This window comes from Symsagittifera roscoffensis, chromosome 3, assembly GCF_963678635.1.
Source record: "Symsagittifera roscoffensis chromosome 3, txSymRosc1.1, whole genome shotgun sequence".
In the NCBI taxonomy this organism is placed as follows: domain Eukaryota; kingdom Metazoa; phylum Xenacoelomorpha; order Acoela; family Convolutidae; genus Symsagittifera; species Symsagittifera roscoffensis.
In genome coordinates this window covers 42981380-42996868 of record NC_087064.1, presented here as the reverse complement: position 1 = coordinate 42996868, position 15489 = coordinate 42981380, and the positions used below count along the sequence as shown (strand labels likewise).

General features: G+C 32.3%; 2 protein-coding genes across 2 annotated transcripts in view; one reads left to right on the top strand and one right to left on the bottom strand.

Annotated features, from left to right (window-relative positions):
• LOC134842596 (spermatogenesis-associated protein 7 homolog) overlaps nt 1-15489 on the bottom strand; it is a 532288-nt gene that overhangs the window by 51537 nt on the left and 465262 nt on the right. The gene's annotated exons all lie outside the window — the stretch shown is intronic.
• Nucleotides 11433-15489, top strand: part of LOC134842507 (uncharacterized) — a 43993-nt gene continuing 39936 nt past the window's right edge. Inside the window, exon 1 of the mRNA XM_063858888.1 lies at nt 11433-11743. Within this exon, the coding sequence (XP_063714958.1) occupies nt 11561-11743 (183 nt within the window). The 5' untranslated portion in view covers nt 11433-11560. The remainder of the gene's footprint in view (nt 11744-15489) is intronic.

Here is a 15489-nt window from a genome sequence, read left to right as displayed (position 1 = left end):
TGTTCGAGTGAGAACGAGGAGTAATTGAATTTTTCCAAAATTTGATAGATTTGATCCTTGTACTATAGCTAATCTACTTGAAGTCTTTGAAGGTAATAATTTTGGATGTAAAAGTTGTATTTCATTCCACATGGAAATATCTAAAAAATTTGATTCTGCTCCTGAGTCTATTAGGAAATCATTTTTGAGGTCTGGTGATTGAAAATCGTTGCATTTTGGACTTTCTAAGAGACGTGGGATTGTCCAAATTTTTTTTAGGTGGCTGTATTTTGATGTTTCGCTCTGATCATCTGAAGATTCACAATTTATGTGATTTAGTTGTAATTCTGAGTTTTCTATGTTGTCAATACCGAGTTTCTTCAGTTGATTTTACCTGATTGATTTGTCTTTGATGTTTAGGTATACTAATTTCATAGTTTTGTTGTGAATTTTGCGGTTGTGTTTTATTCCTGTGTGGTTAATGAGAATAATTTTTGTGTCGATTTGAACAGTTCTTGTCAGGTGATCTATTGTCATATTAATTATGGTTTGATCTTTTGTTGGAATAATTTCGTGATCTATTATCTGAGTATTTTCTATTTCTATTGTTTGAAATTTTACTGTTTCGATTACATGAGGAATTTCTGGAACGGTCGCATGAAATCTGTTTCGAGAGTTTGATTGAGAACGATTTCTATTATAATTTGAGTAATTACTTTTGTTTGAGTTTGATATTGAATAAATATTTCAATTTTGGTTGTTTTGATTGTTTGATCTTTTATATCTATTTTGTGAAAAATTTTGCGAACTTCCTTGATCTGGAGATCTTCCGCGAAAGTTATTTCGATAAGGTGATTGTTGTCTATATTTATTATACTTATCTGGGAGTGGTTTGCTTGAACTATTTTTACTGTGATTGTTTTTGTTTGGTAAACTCTGGTCTTTTTACATGTACTGATAAAAAATTTACCTGTTTATCTATGTTTCTGTGGTTTGTTTTTATTATATTGTTGTTTTTGTCTACATTCAGCGATCTATGGCAAAAATTACACCATTTATTGAATGATGGCTTGCCTTTAAAATTTGGATTTTTCTCGTAGATATGTAATATTTGAGTGATTTTTTCAGTTAGTTCAGTGTCAGAGTCATAGATGATATTTACTTGTAAAGTAGTTGTATGGATATTGCTTACGTATTGTAATTTTAACTTTTCTGTTTCTTCTAATTTCTTCGTGATTTCAGCTTGATTTCAAATGATGTCGTATTCTTCTAAGATATCTAAAAATCTATTGACTTTATCTTGAAAGTGAATTGGAATTTTACTTGCTCGTTGTGTTTTAAAAACTGCGTCAGGTTTTAGAGGTTGATGTAGTGAATTTACTTTTCCAACATCAAATTTAGATATAGCATAAACCATTGGGCATTTAAGTAGTAATTCTGCTAATTGTTCAAATTTTTGTTGTGTAAACTGAGAGCGTTGAAAATTAAACCTTGTAAGAAATATCTGCTGTATAATTTGATAATTGAAACAATGGTTTTGTAAAGTTGTCTGTTTTTCGTTTTGAATCACTAATGATGTTATTAATTGATAATTTTTCCTTGAGAATTGTTGATTGACAATTTCAAGATGTAGTTTACTCTATATGCTGTTTCTACTGTAGTAGAAATTGCTGCATTGGTTTCACAATACCCTAAAACTCCTATGGGTAACGTTATCTTTTATGGAGAATTATTGTATACCTGCAAAGAAACTTATATTTTTGTACTCGAAGAAATTTATGGATTGGTTTGAACTCGAGGTCGGACATATATAGTCGTTGTTTATTTTGTTCTGTGTTGTATTGATGGACTTGAATTATTGAGAAGTTGTATACATATCCTGATAATGGTTTCGGGCGTTTTCGTTCTTGATTGTGTATAGGATAAAAATTGGAGAAAAATGGAGGTTTTTTTTTAATCTTTGAAAGAATGTGAGTGATTTGTTTTTCAGGCTTGTGTATTTATCCTTTATATGTAGTTTGCTATTTAGGATTTCAATACGGGGGAAATTTTTAGTATTAAATGGTGTTCCAATGATATTGTGTTTTATATATGTTTGTTTGAAAGCTTTAATGAAAAGTTTATTTTGTTCGGTTGTTCGAGTGAGAACGAGGAGTAATTGAATTTTTCCAAAATTTGATAGATTTGATCCTTGTACTATAGCTAATCTACTTGAAGTCTTTGAAGGTAATAATTTTGGATGTAAAAGTTGTATTTCATTCCACATGGAAATATCTAAAAAATTTGATTCTGCTCCTGAGTCTATTAGGAAATCATTTTTGAGGTCTGGTGATTGAAAATCGTTGCATTTTGGACTTTCTAAGAGACGTGGGATTGTCCAAATTTTTTTTAGGTGGCTGTATTTTGATGTTTCGCTCTGATCATCTGAAGATTCACAATTTATGTGATTTAGTTGTAATTCTGAGTTTTCTATGTTGTCAATACCGAGTTTCTTCAGTTGATTTTACCTGATTGATTTGTCTTTGATGTTTAGGTATACTAATTCCATAGTTTTGTTGTGAATTTTGCGATTGTGTATTATTCCTGTGTGGTTAATGAGAATAATTTTTGTGTCGATTTGAACAGTTCTTGTCAGGTGATCTATTGTCATATTAATTATGGTTTGATCTTTTGTTGGAATAATTTCGTGATCTATTATCTGAGTATTTTCTATTTCTATTGTTTGAAATTTTCCTGTTTCGATTACATGAGGAATTTCTGGAACGGTCGCATGAAATCTGTTTCGAGAGTTTGATTGAGAACGATTTCTATTATAATTTGAGTAATTACTTTTGTTTGAGTTTGATCTTGAATAGTTGTTTCGATTTTGGTTGTTTTGACTGTTTGATCTTTTATATCTATTTTGTGAGAAATTTTGCGAAGTTCTTTGATCTGGAGATCTTCCGCGATAGTTTTTTCGATAAGGGAATTGTTGACTATAGGTATAATAGTTATATGGGAGTGGTTTTCCTGAACTATTATTATTGTGATTGTTTTGTTTGGTAAATTCTGGTCTTTTTTCATGTACTGATAAAAGAATTGATTTGGTGCTCTATGTTTTTGGTTTTGTTCTGATTATCCTGTTGTTTTTGCCTACATTCAGCGATGCTATGTCCATATCTACGGCAACAGTTACACCATTTTTTGAATGATGGTTTATCTTTAAACTTTGGATTTTTCTCATAGATATGTAATATTTGAGTGGTTTTTTCAGCTAGTTCAGTGTCAGAGTCATAGATGTGTATAGAATCAAATTTGGAGAAAAATGGAGGTTTTTTATTTAATCTTTGAAAGAATGTGAGTGATGTGTTTTTCATGCTTGTGTATTTATCCTTTATATGTAGTTTGCTATTTAGGATTTCAATACGGGGGAAATTTTTAGTATTAAATGGTGTTCCAATGATATTGGGTTTTATATATGTTTGTTTGAAAGCTTTAATGAAAATTTATTTTGTTCCGTTGTTCGAGTGAGAACGAGGAGTAATTGAATTTTTCCAAAATTTGATAGATTTGATCCTTGTGCTATAGCTAATCTGCTTGAAGTCTTTGAAGGTGATAATTTTGGATGTAAAAGTTGTATTTCATTCCATATGGAAATATCTAAAAAATTTGATTCTGCTCCTGAGTCTATTAGGAAATCAATTTTGAGGTCTGGTGATTGAAAATCGTTGCATTTTGGACTTTCTAAGAGACGTGGGATTGTCCAAATTTTTTTTAGGTGGCTGTATTTTGATGTTTCGCTCTGATCATCTGAAGATTCACAATTTATGTGATTTAGTTGTAATTCTGAGTTTTCTATGTTGTCAATACCGAGTTTCTTCAGTTGATTTTACCTGATTGATTTGTCTTTGATGTTTAGGTATACTAATTCCATAGTTTTGTTGTGAATTTTGCGATTGTGTATTATTCCTGTGTGGTTAATGAGAATAATTTTTGTGTCGATTTGAACAGTTCTTGTCAGGTGATCTAATGTCATATTAATTATGTTTTGATCTTTTGTTGGAATAATTTCGTGATCTATTATCTGAGTATTTTCAATTTCTATTGTTTGAAATTTTCCTGTTTCGATTACATGAGGAATTTCTGGAACGGTCGCATGAAATCTGTTTCGAGAGTTTGATTGAGAACGATTTCTATTATAATTTGAGTAATTACTTTTGTTTGAGTTTGATATTGAATAAATATTTCAATTTTGGTTGTTTTGATTGTTTGATCTTTTATATCTATTTTGTGAAAATTTTGCGAACTTCCTTGATCTGGAGATCTTCCGCGAAAGTTATTTCGATAAGGTGATTGTTGTCTATAATTATTATACTTATCTGGGAGTGGTTTGCTTGAACTATTTTTACTGTGATTGTTTTTGTTTGGTAAACTCTGGTTTTTTTACATGTACTGATAAAAAATTTACCTGTTTATCTATGTTTCTGTGGTTTGTTCTTATTATATTGTTGGTTTTGTCTACATTCAGCGATCTATGGCAAAAATTACACCATTTATTGAATGATGGCTTGCCTTTAAAATTTGGATTTTTCTCGTAGATATGTAATATTTGAGTGATTTTTTCAGTTAGTTCAGTGTCAGAGTCATAGATGTTATTTACTTGTAAAGTAGTTGTATGGATAATGCTTACGTATTGTATTTTTAAATTTTCTGTTTCTTCCAATTTCATAGTGATTTCAGCTTGATCTAGTTTGTCTACTAGTATTCGGAAGTCTATATCAGGTTCTCAATTTGAAGATGGATGTGATGCTCTCGTTTCTACTGCTATTTTGTGTATTTTGTGTAGTTGTGACAGAGTCATCATTAAGACTTCTGTCATCTTTGTGTTTTTATAATCAAGCGTATTAAGAGATTATGCTTTTCTTACCAATGTTTCGATTCATACTGCAAGTTGCTGAGTTGTTTCATTGGGGAGTCTACGGATTTCAATGCATAGAACTCTTTGATGTTGTTTATTTCTTTCAGAATCAATCATTTTTGGAAATTCTTGTGTGATTTTTTTCCAGTCGGATTTAATGTCATAGGTAAAACTGTAAACCATTTTTGGGCTGCGCCATCAAGTGTGGTTTGGATTAAAGCTGTGCGTCTATGTATCCAGTTTTGATGAAGTAGCGTTTTTGCTGGTTCAGATCCTATATTTAAAATAAAGTTAACTGTGATTGCCTTTAAATAATGTTCTACTGAGCACTCAAGATCTGCATTTGGTATTTGGTATTTGAGAAAATTTGTAAGTTGTGTTTGTGTAATCTCATGTTGTTGTAAAATATCTGGTAATGGAATTTATTTCGCATTTGCGTTGATTGATAATTTTGTGTATTATGGGATTTTATGATTGAAAAATATTTTTATATGATGGTGAGTTTTGTTTTGGAGGAAAAGATTGTCTTGTTTATCGCGTTTGTTTTTCCGTGTATATGGTTCAAAAAGTTCTGACTGATAAATAGGATCTGTTTGATCAAAACTCAAATAATTATTTTGTTGATTTGCGTTAAATCATCACTGATTGTGGCTATAATAAACTTCTTCGAATAATGTGTTTGATTTCTTGTAAGGTGTTTATTAGTTATATTTTTTGTTGTTGAAAGAACGGGAAGTTTTCGCTGCGATCCACTGTAGCTCGTGGCTGACCGTTGAAAAAAACTGAGTGGGAGACTTGTTGTGGTACTTTTTGATTGTAGTTTTTTGCTTGTGATTGGTTTTGATTATTCATGTAGGGGGGTTTTGTTATTTTATTTTTTGCAAAAAAGTTGTAATTATGATCTGAAAAATTGTTTCTATTAGACGTTTTCTGTTTATTTTTTTGTCGTGATGTCGTTGCTGGTTTAAAATCTTAATAACCCATTTATGAGTATTCTGGAGTAACAGAAGGTTTTATTGTGTTTTGTATAGTTGATTGTGGAAATGCTGTAATTTTATTTTGTGGAGTTGTAACTGTAGGATGAATGGGGGAAATGTTTTGTTGTGTTGTTGTTGGCGTTATTTTGACTATTTCTTTGTTAATAAATTGTGATAGAGTTTGAATATCTAATTGTGTAAGATTTCTTATTCCTTTGAATATTTCTTGTTTATTATTAAATGTGGAGTTAAAATTATTATTTCCTGTTCTGTCAGTGAACATTGCATTATAAAATGAAGGAGTTACATCATTAGTAAGTGGAGTTATTCTAACATTTTAAACAGTTGTTATCAAAGGTGATATTAGTGGTTGCTGTGCTTGATATATCAGTTGTCATACTAATAAATGATGGATGAGACCACTCAGGGTCCCAAACATAGTCTGTTTCATCTGCTATTACAGTTTCATCGTCTGAGCTTTGAGTTCGAAAAGTTTTCTTGATCGTGCTAAGAGATCAATGTTATGGACCAAATAATCAATCATAAACCATGCTAGTATTCTTTGTAAATCATGATTGAGGTTTTGTGAAATTTCGTTACTAATAAGGTTTTGACGGATTGTATCTAAAATTTTTGAAAAAAGATAGATTTTTTGTCTTACAGTTGAGTGCCGGGATGTTTGAGGCGGTGACTTACCTTGTGTTTTTTTTTCACTTCTAATATAGATAGGTAGCTATAAATAATTGATAAAACATCTTTTGTGAATATTGAATATGCCCATTTTGAATTTTGTTGTTATATAATTTTTATATAGTTTGTGAAAACTTTTGAGATTTCTAAATCTATATCAGCTGTTTGTATTTGATGTGTAGGGTGATTTGAGTATGGTGATAAGATTTTGATTGTGAATATACCGTAATATGATGTAACATTACATATACTTTTGAGACACTGGTCAAGAATTTGTCGTTTTATTCTTAATTCAGGAAATTCTTGTTTACATAGGCTACTTCTTTTTTCAAATAAAATTTCCAGTTAAGTTGTGACAAAAATGTGATTGTCCTCGGGCGGGATCACTTTGTGGTTGTATGAGAATTGGATGTATCGTGTTTTAATTGAAATTTTTGTCGTATTATATCATTTTTCGTATTGTAGAACTGTTAAAGTGGAACTTTCAATGTGTCTTATTGGTTGATTCCAATTATATAGGCGTATTGGTTTGTTAATGTACGATTTTTTTATTCTGATTTTTCCTTTAAATGATGATTGTGTTGTATCTTTTGAGTCAGTTAAATATATTTAATCTTCTAATGGGTTATTTTTATTTATTGAATCATTAAAGTCTTGAAGTTCCTGTATTGTGTTTGTTTCTGATTCTGAGACTGCGTTTCGTCTTTTTGAAAATCTTCTTTTGATAATTTACTTTTGCTTTGTTATAATTGTCTTTTTTTGTGTTTGTCTTTTTATCTAATAAATCCTATTGTTTGTCTGTGCGGTGTGATTACAAGATCGTATCTTTCGTTTTTATTTAAACATATATGTAAGATGATTTCTTGTTTACTGCCTAGGTTATCTCGTGAATTAAGGTTTAGGATGATAGGTGCCATACTTGGGACTTAGAGTTTTTATTTTACTAAACTGTTAGTTCTTACGGTTTTTGCGTGGTTATCCTAACTTGGGGCATAGGCTGTCGTGGTTGACGGGTTGGAGAGAGAGTATATCAATTCGTGAGAATGACTTTTTAATTTCTCGTGACTAGGTTTTGATTCATGACTGACTTACTTAATCTTACCTAGGGTTTGTGATTTGTGATTAAGAATTAGAGAATAATAAGTCAATTCACAAGGTTCAGGTATGATTAGAACACAGGTAGATCGTCAGGTACTATTTGATGACTTACTAATTATTTAAGGGTTTTAGCCTGGATCATCTAAGAGGAAGAGCTCAAGTGAAGGATGATTAACCGAAATTCTTCAGTGTTTATCTTAATTGAAATGGTTAGTTTTTCATAAAATTCTGAGTCGTTTATAAGGGTTGGAGTGTGAATCGAAGTTTGAGGTCGTTAAACACTTTTCAAAATGATGGGGTGGGAAGAACAAAGATGTTCTGATTTGATCCAAGGGAAACCTTGATAATCAGAAATAAAAAAAATTTAGTTTTAAGTGAAAATAAAGATCCAAGGAAAACCTTGATGACCTGTTTATGAAATAAAAACGAATTATGTAAAAGAAAGGATAAGCCTTGAAAAGATTTAAGGTAAAAGTTTTGAATTTAAGAAAATTTAAAAGTTGGAGTTTTGTTAAAGTTATGTTTTGGGTGATGAAGCTGAGTTGAGGAAAATCATATGTATTTATTTATAGAACTAACAATAATTTTTTAAAACTAATTAATTTTTGTATTTTTTATTTAAAAAATTTTTTTATTTAAAAGTTTTGATTTACTGCAGATTTTTCGGAGAAACGGCTTGTGCTCTTTTCATCAGTCGTTGTTTTAAAAAAGTAAGTTTTGCTGCAATAAGTTGTTGAAGAATTTTTTTTCAAGTAATTTTCTTGTCAGTAAATGAAAAATTAAAATTACAGCATAAAGTACTCAAAATACAAAACTTTGTTCCGATTTCCGTCGTACTTTCATGTAGTAGGGCGGTCCGTTTCGTGATCGTTGTTCACGCCTTGATCGTGGTATTCTTGCAATACCTGGTAATGCTTGTATTGCTTGGAAAATTAGCGTAGATTTTTTGAAACATAGAGAAATTTCTATTAAACTGTCTATTCCATCTAAAATTTTTGCAATTTTGCAATTGTCTAATTCTAAGTTTAATTTTCTAATTCTAAGTTAGTTAAGGACTTGTTCGAGACCTTTGGTCGCACCAGACGAGTTCTGACCTTTGGCCTGTACTCATAGATTAATTTTAGATAAGGTACACCATCTGTTCGTCACGCTATCTTGTTTTTCGGTCGGATAGATTCGTGCAATTCCTTAGTCTAATACCAATCTTAACCTTACTCATATATCTCCTAGTCTCAAAAGATCTAGTGTATTTTGGTTTTCACGAGTCAGTTCTTGGAGTTTATCCAGAAGGAGAAAAACTGTGATTTAAGATTTATTAAAATTGTTTTGGCGCTGAAACTACAAGTATTTTCAGCACTTACAAATGAGTGTCAACGTTAGAGTTGATATATGATTGGTTAGTTAGTAATATTTTATAGAGATTGTTTTATCAATAGTAAAATTGGTTTATAATTACTAGTTCAGAACGGGTTCCAGTACAATCTGAAATTGAACCCTATTTATGAGCGCTGCTTGACATCTGTTAACAATTTGAGTGCGTCCCTCTTACAAACTCTTAGTTTGTTCTCCGTTTGATATAATCGTCTAAATAATTCAATTTAGCAATTCTTAATCGTATATTCGTTCCTTTTTTACTCTGTGATCATAGTTTGCCACCACCAGGTTTACTAAAGTTTACTCCCAACCCCCCCCCCCCCCCCCCACAGTTTGTTTACCATTTTGAACGGGGACGGGGAAAGTACGTTAATCAGTTGTTCCACTTTGCCCCTCCAATTTTTTTACCCCGCCCGGTACATAGAGGGATAAGGGATTGTATTGGGATTATAAGGGATTATATTGACATAAAAAAATAAGATATGTAATACATTTTTAATGGATTATAATCGATTATAATCGCCTATAATGGATTATATTGATATAAAAAAAATATTAGGATTATAATCCATTTTCGATTAGTTTTAATCGATTATTTTATTAATTTTATAGATACCGACTATGAAATGACAATATAATGGATTTTTATCCATGTAACTCCAGTGCGGGGTTGACTTTGCGTTTAATTGGCATGTGCAATCTATGATTGAGTTATTGTCTCTGGATATATCCTTGTCTGTTTTGAAGACATTTATTGGTCCGAATTTCGAAGAAATTGAGGGAAATACTTGCCCAGTGTGGTTTTTTATTCAGACCGATTCAAGAAATGTTTGCTGCGTATGAGCATCGATCTGGAAATGTTGGGATTGCCAAGCTAGTATGCTTGCTCTATACTACCGTGCGGGCGCTTTTACCGGATTAATACTTCTAAATTATGTTTCAATACGCTAAATGATTATGCGTGGCAAATTATCCGCACTCATAATCGTTCCGAATTCAATTGGTTTTATTAATTGCATAAACGACTCAAATTTTAACATTGATATTATCAGCCTAAAATTTGTAGTTGTAGTCATTATTTAATACACCAAAAAACTATGCGAGACCAATTAATAGGCCGTCAGAACATTTAGTGATTTGCCTTGCAGGGGCGGATCTAAGATTTTCTTGAGGAAGGTGGGGCGTGTTTTATAAAAAGCTCAAAAATTTTATCGGATTTTTTTAGGTAGACAAACCAAATCCCCCCTAAATCCGCTGGCTTTGCTCTGATACGAACAGTCTTATTTCATCTTCATGAGTAATCTCTGACGGTGCCGACCATCCCTCAAAAGAGTTTCATGGATAAAAATTGACTAATGTTAATTTTATTGTCAGTGTTTATAAAACAAAAAATTGACAATAATCAACTAAAATGGATTTTACTGCTAATTTTTTTTTTATAAATCATTGAAAAATCTTTTGCTAATCAGTCTTAATCATTTATTTGTCACTTTTATAGATTAAAGACAAGGAAATTTAATTATAACGAGTTTTTGTCCTTTATATTGAGATGTGAATTTAAACGCACATAAAACGTTCTCTACGTTTTAAATAAAATTTGATTATTTGCTGTTCAATTTCATTTTTTTTAAATTTTTTAGACGCGGTTAAAGTTATGACAAAATTGACGCAACACGTTTTTTTTCCAGCTTTTTCACTTGTGTAGAGGAGTATGAACGGAACATCCTTTGGTACAAAAACGGACGTCATTTTTTCGGACTTTTTTCAGAAAGTAGTTGGTTGAACAATTTTATCACATTTAGTCCAGGGGCAGGTTTAGGAGGATAAGACGCTCCCCTTTCCCTCCAATTTTGATGACTAACGCGTTGTTTTTTTTTCTAAATTTGACTGCAGCGTAGATAATTTGGTCAAAATACGGTCTTTATTCTGTTCTGGGAGCGCTCGGGAAATCAATATGGTTGACAAAATTAGTATAGGTCTAAAAAAAGGAAGAGTAAAATTTTTGATTGTTTTGTGAAATTTGAGGGGAGCGGTGGTGAAGTGGTTACGTCTCCGCCTCTCTATCGAGAGGTCGGATGTTCGAGGCCAACCATGATCCTTGCTCGTTGCTTGAGAGTGAAGCAACATTACCCAGCCCAGAAAAAATAACCAAACATGGGCACAACAGCGGTTCGCCGTGATGAGCTGCACAGCTCTTGTGTTGGTCCTTTGCCCGTGGATAAATGGTCTTAAATTCCGTCCACCCCCTCCCCCTTCAAGAAAATTCTAGGTCCGCCTCTGTTCATATCAGGTTTCTGGATATCTTGGTTGTTATTTTAAAACCTTTGTCGCAACAGTGCTTTGAATCTAAATATGAAACAATTCGCAAATCAAGAGCACGTTATAATTGTTTACGAACAAACACTCAGTTTCGTAATGTAACATTTAGTTTGTTTGATAATAGTTCTTGTTTTATGAAATAAATCATTATTTCCACCCTCTTCATTAACGGTAGCATTATATATAAACAGACGCTCATTCTAGCTCAACAATTGCAGATATTACTATGTCGTTTTCTCGACCCAAAAAAGGAAAAAAGGTGGTGATTCTGTCTCCCCCGGAGAACGCGCAGATTCTGTTCCGACACCTGAGGAGCAAAGAGCAGGTAGACCCCAATAGTAACATCCATCCAGCCCCCAACATGGTACAGGTGAAATCAAAGAGAGAACAGGACGGCAGGAACGTAATGGTAGGTGTAGATCCAAGTTCATTTCAATTTTTCACGATTTTTCATTTGCAATTCCAAGAAGAAAGACAACTGCCCGAATTTTCCTTAGTTTCAAAAAGAGACAACTGCTTGCTCGAATAAACGTTTATCATGCAAATGAGAAATTTAGAAAGGACTAAAGAGAAACTATTAATAGTCTCCAGCCTTTCTCGATACCCAATATAGCATTTCGCATTTTTTTTTTGTTATCAATAAGGTATATGAAGTTTGGAAATCATTCGCGAATCGGGAATTTTACGATTCTGTTCGGACGCCGGCTCAGTTAGACATCATGAGTCTACAAGCAGGGACGGATCCAGGGTTATCTTTTTCTTGAGGTGGCAGGGCTGTAATTTCAAAAATTTTAAGAAAAAAAACAGGCCAAAATAGGCATTTTTAGGCACTTTTTGGAAAATGTTGACCACAAAATCGCGCTTTTTCGACAAGTCTCCCCCCCCCCCCTCTCAAAATTAGTATATATTGGCGCTAAAGGCGCCTTCAGAAAATTTTTAGGGTCCGTCATCAAATATGGATATCTCAAAATAGTACAAAGGGTGATCCTTTGGGTCTGCAGGGGGTCGAGTGCCTGAGGGGAGAAGAAGGGTCCGACCCCCGCCCCCCTAAATCCGCTCCTCTCTACAAGCCTGTTTGCAGGGATGATTTGGGAGCAATTATCCATGAAAAGTTCTACATTATTTGATTTTGTTCGATTGAACTGTGGGAAAACTTGTATCTAGACATATGGCAAAATTAATGAGACATACAATCTAGACATGCAACTTGTCGATATAAAAAAAGAAAATTATGAAATTTCACCAAATTTTAAACGCACCTAATTTTCTATCGCGCAGCTCCAGACCTTCTAAATTTTCCAAAATTAATAGGAAGACTGACTCTCTCATCTACTTTTACTCATTGCAGATTTTTTGTGGGTAAGGCTTAGGCTTAAGACGTTAGACGTAATTTGATTGATGCATCACCTATTGGGTTTTTATCAGTTGTTTTTGTTACGGAACTATACTTACATCTATCCTGGTAAGTTTTTGTTTTGATGTTTGGTATTTACTTTTAGAACTTCGCATGTATGCAGTTTTTATGTTTTTGTCTCGTTGATCTTACATCCCTGGACTGCGTTTGCTACGATTCCATTCAAGATTTTGTTGCTTCCGCAGTAAATTCAAGAAATTTTGTTGATGTGCTGACATTAATAAGGGTTGCCTTCTGATGATTTAGTTGATGGCTCCAGCTTTTTTACTCATAAAGAAGATTTCAAAGAAGAAAATTTTTTAAGATTTATTAGAGAGATTATTTGAATTTCTCACTTTTGTTTGTTATTTTGGACGTGTCCAATGAAAATTAAGTTTCAAGCAATTTGAACATCAAAAAAACTTATTGTCACTTTCTGTTTACATCGGTTTATTGGTTTCTTTGAGCTAAAACGCTTGTTTTTGTTTTACTTTGATCATAGCAAGATTAATCTTAATCTATCAAGGTTTTTAATATTTAAGTTATGATTTTTTTTTCAAATCTTGTTCAAAATCAAAGAACACCGTCTGCAAAACAACCACATTAATGTAATTCTGATTTCCTGGATATCATTGACAAAAATAGAAACAAAAGTATTCATGCTTTCTTCTTTATCTCCTTTCTTTAGATATTTGATCAAGTTATAAATTTATTTGAGCTAAACACAATTGTTTTTAATTTAACTTAATCAAAGTAAGTTTAATCTTTTTCATCCAGGTTTTTTTATACTTTTGGTGCCCAGGTTCTAAACTTTTCAACTATTTTGCCAAATACACAAACAATGTCTGTGACGGTAAGGAAAGTGACGGAAAATTTGTGCTCGGGGTGAGTTTTTTTGTCAGACAAAATTCGACGTTTTAACTATTTTTGACGGAACTATTTTATATTACTCAAAAATTATTTTTGTCTTGAGCTTAAATTTTAAAAAATATATTTGTCATGAGTGATCATTTTTCGTAAAGTAATGAGGGTTTAAAGATTTCTATTTTGGCAAGTTTGGGACAATTAACACTCGAAATGTTTCGCGCTATTAACATCCGACCTTTTCAATTGAGACCTTTTCAATTCCACTTCACCACCGATCCCCTTAATCTGAACATTGCTATTTTTCATAGCAGCATATCATTTTTAACGGTGTGAAAATGTGGTCATATATCAAAATGTATCAAAAATATTTCAGTTTATTTAGAGAATTCAGAAATTGCATCCTTTCTGTAATCTTTATTCTTTCTTTAGATAACAAGACTGCTCGTATCAGGGTGAATTCTTGAAAATTTTGACTGCTTTTTAAAGTCCATGGACCAGTAATAACAGGAAAAAATTAAATGTAAAAAAATGAAACGAATTCTTAAAAGCAATTAAGATTTAAAAAAAGTCATCACCTCACACGCCCTAAAAGGTAAAAAGTGATAGATTTTGCTCCTAGTAACAAATCAATCATGGCAAATAAGCTTCCTTCAACCACTTTGGAACCATTTTTGAGATGGATTAAATCTCCGCTTGCGCGTTAATAGCGCGAAATAGATCGCACTTAAATTGTCCTAAATTGGCCAAAATGGGAATTTCAAAACCACAATAACAAAACAAAAAACGATGACAGGTGAAATAAATTTTCCAGTTTAAACTTTAGACAGCAATATCTTTCGAATGGCATAAATAATCTGTCAAAAGGGGCTATGTAAGAATTCGAAAATTGTCTGAAGAAAAACCACCCCGAGCACAAATGTTCCCTTACTTCCATTAAGAAAGTCGGATTAACAAACAGTTTTCGAATTTACTTCTTTTTTAAATATTGGCCGAAGTGATGTTGACCCTGATTTGTGTTTGAGATACTTTAACTTTCAGGCAAATTATCGGAACAATTTATGAGTAAATACCATTAATAATTTTGAACGTCTGTTGGAATAATGAATATTGTCTTATACAAAGCTTCCTTCAACCATTTTGGAACAATTTCTAAAACGGAATAAATCTCCACTTACGCAGTACTAGCGCGAAATTTATCGCGCGTTAATTGTCTCAAATTGCAAAAATGGCTATGTTTCAACCCCCAAAACTTTACGAAAAATGATCAAAGAAGAAGAAGAAGAAGAAGAAAAAGGTTCGACTCCGATCAAATAAGTTTATGGAATTGCACATGAACTACATGAAATATTAAGGATTTAACAACTTAAAAAATTATCTAATTAAGACCTTTTTTTTAAAAGAACAGGAACTATTTGTATAAGGATTGCGCAAAAAGAAATTCATCAAGCGGAATTTTGAATGTTTTCAGAGTCTTGTCTATGTTTTTGTTTGTCATCGGAAGCATCTCATTTGCTGCTCTGGGTGCGCATTTAAAGAAATTATTGTCACATCTGATTTTTTTTATTAGGTACGAACTCAATTTCTCCGTTTCTGACTGATCTGAGGTAAAGTTCTTTTTGATTGGCTCCAATTTTGTAAAACAAGGCAACGGTATTGTTAATTAGTTTCCAGAGCAGCAGAATATCAGTTCCTTGCAGCAAAAAACAAATTGGGAGATGCTTTAAACGAAAGAACTAACATAAAAATCGTTTTTACTGACAACCCACTTTATAACTCTTTGCTGAGAACTCTAGTTTTTTTTGCAAACCGGACATTGACGGAAACCAAGCCGCAGAGCAGAATAAAAAGATTGATAAAATTGACGATTGATAAATAATAATTTTCGCGACTGCATG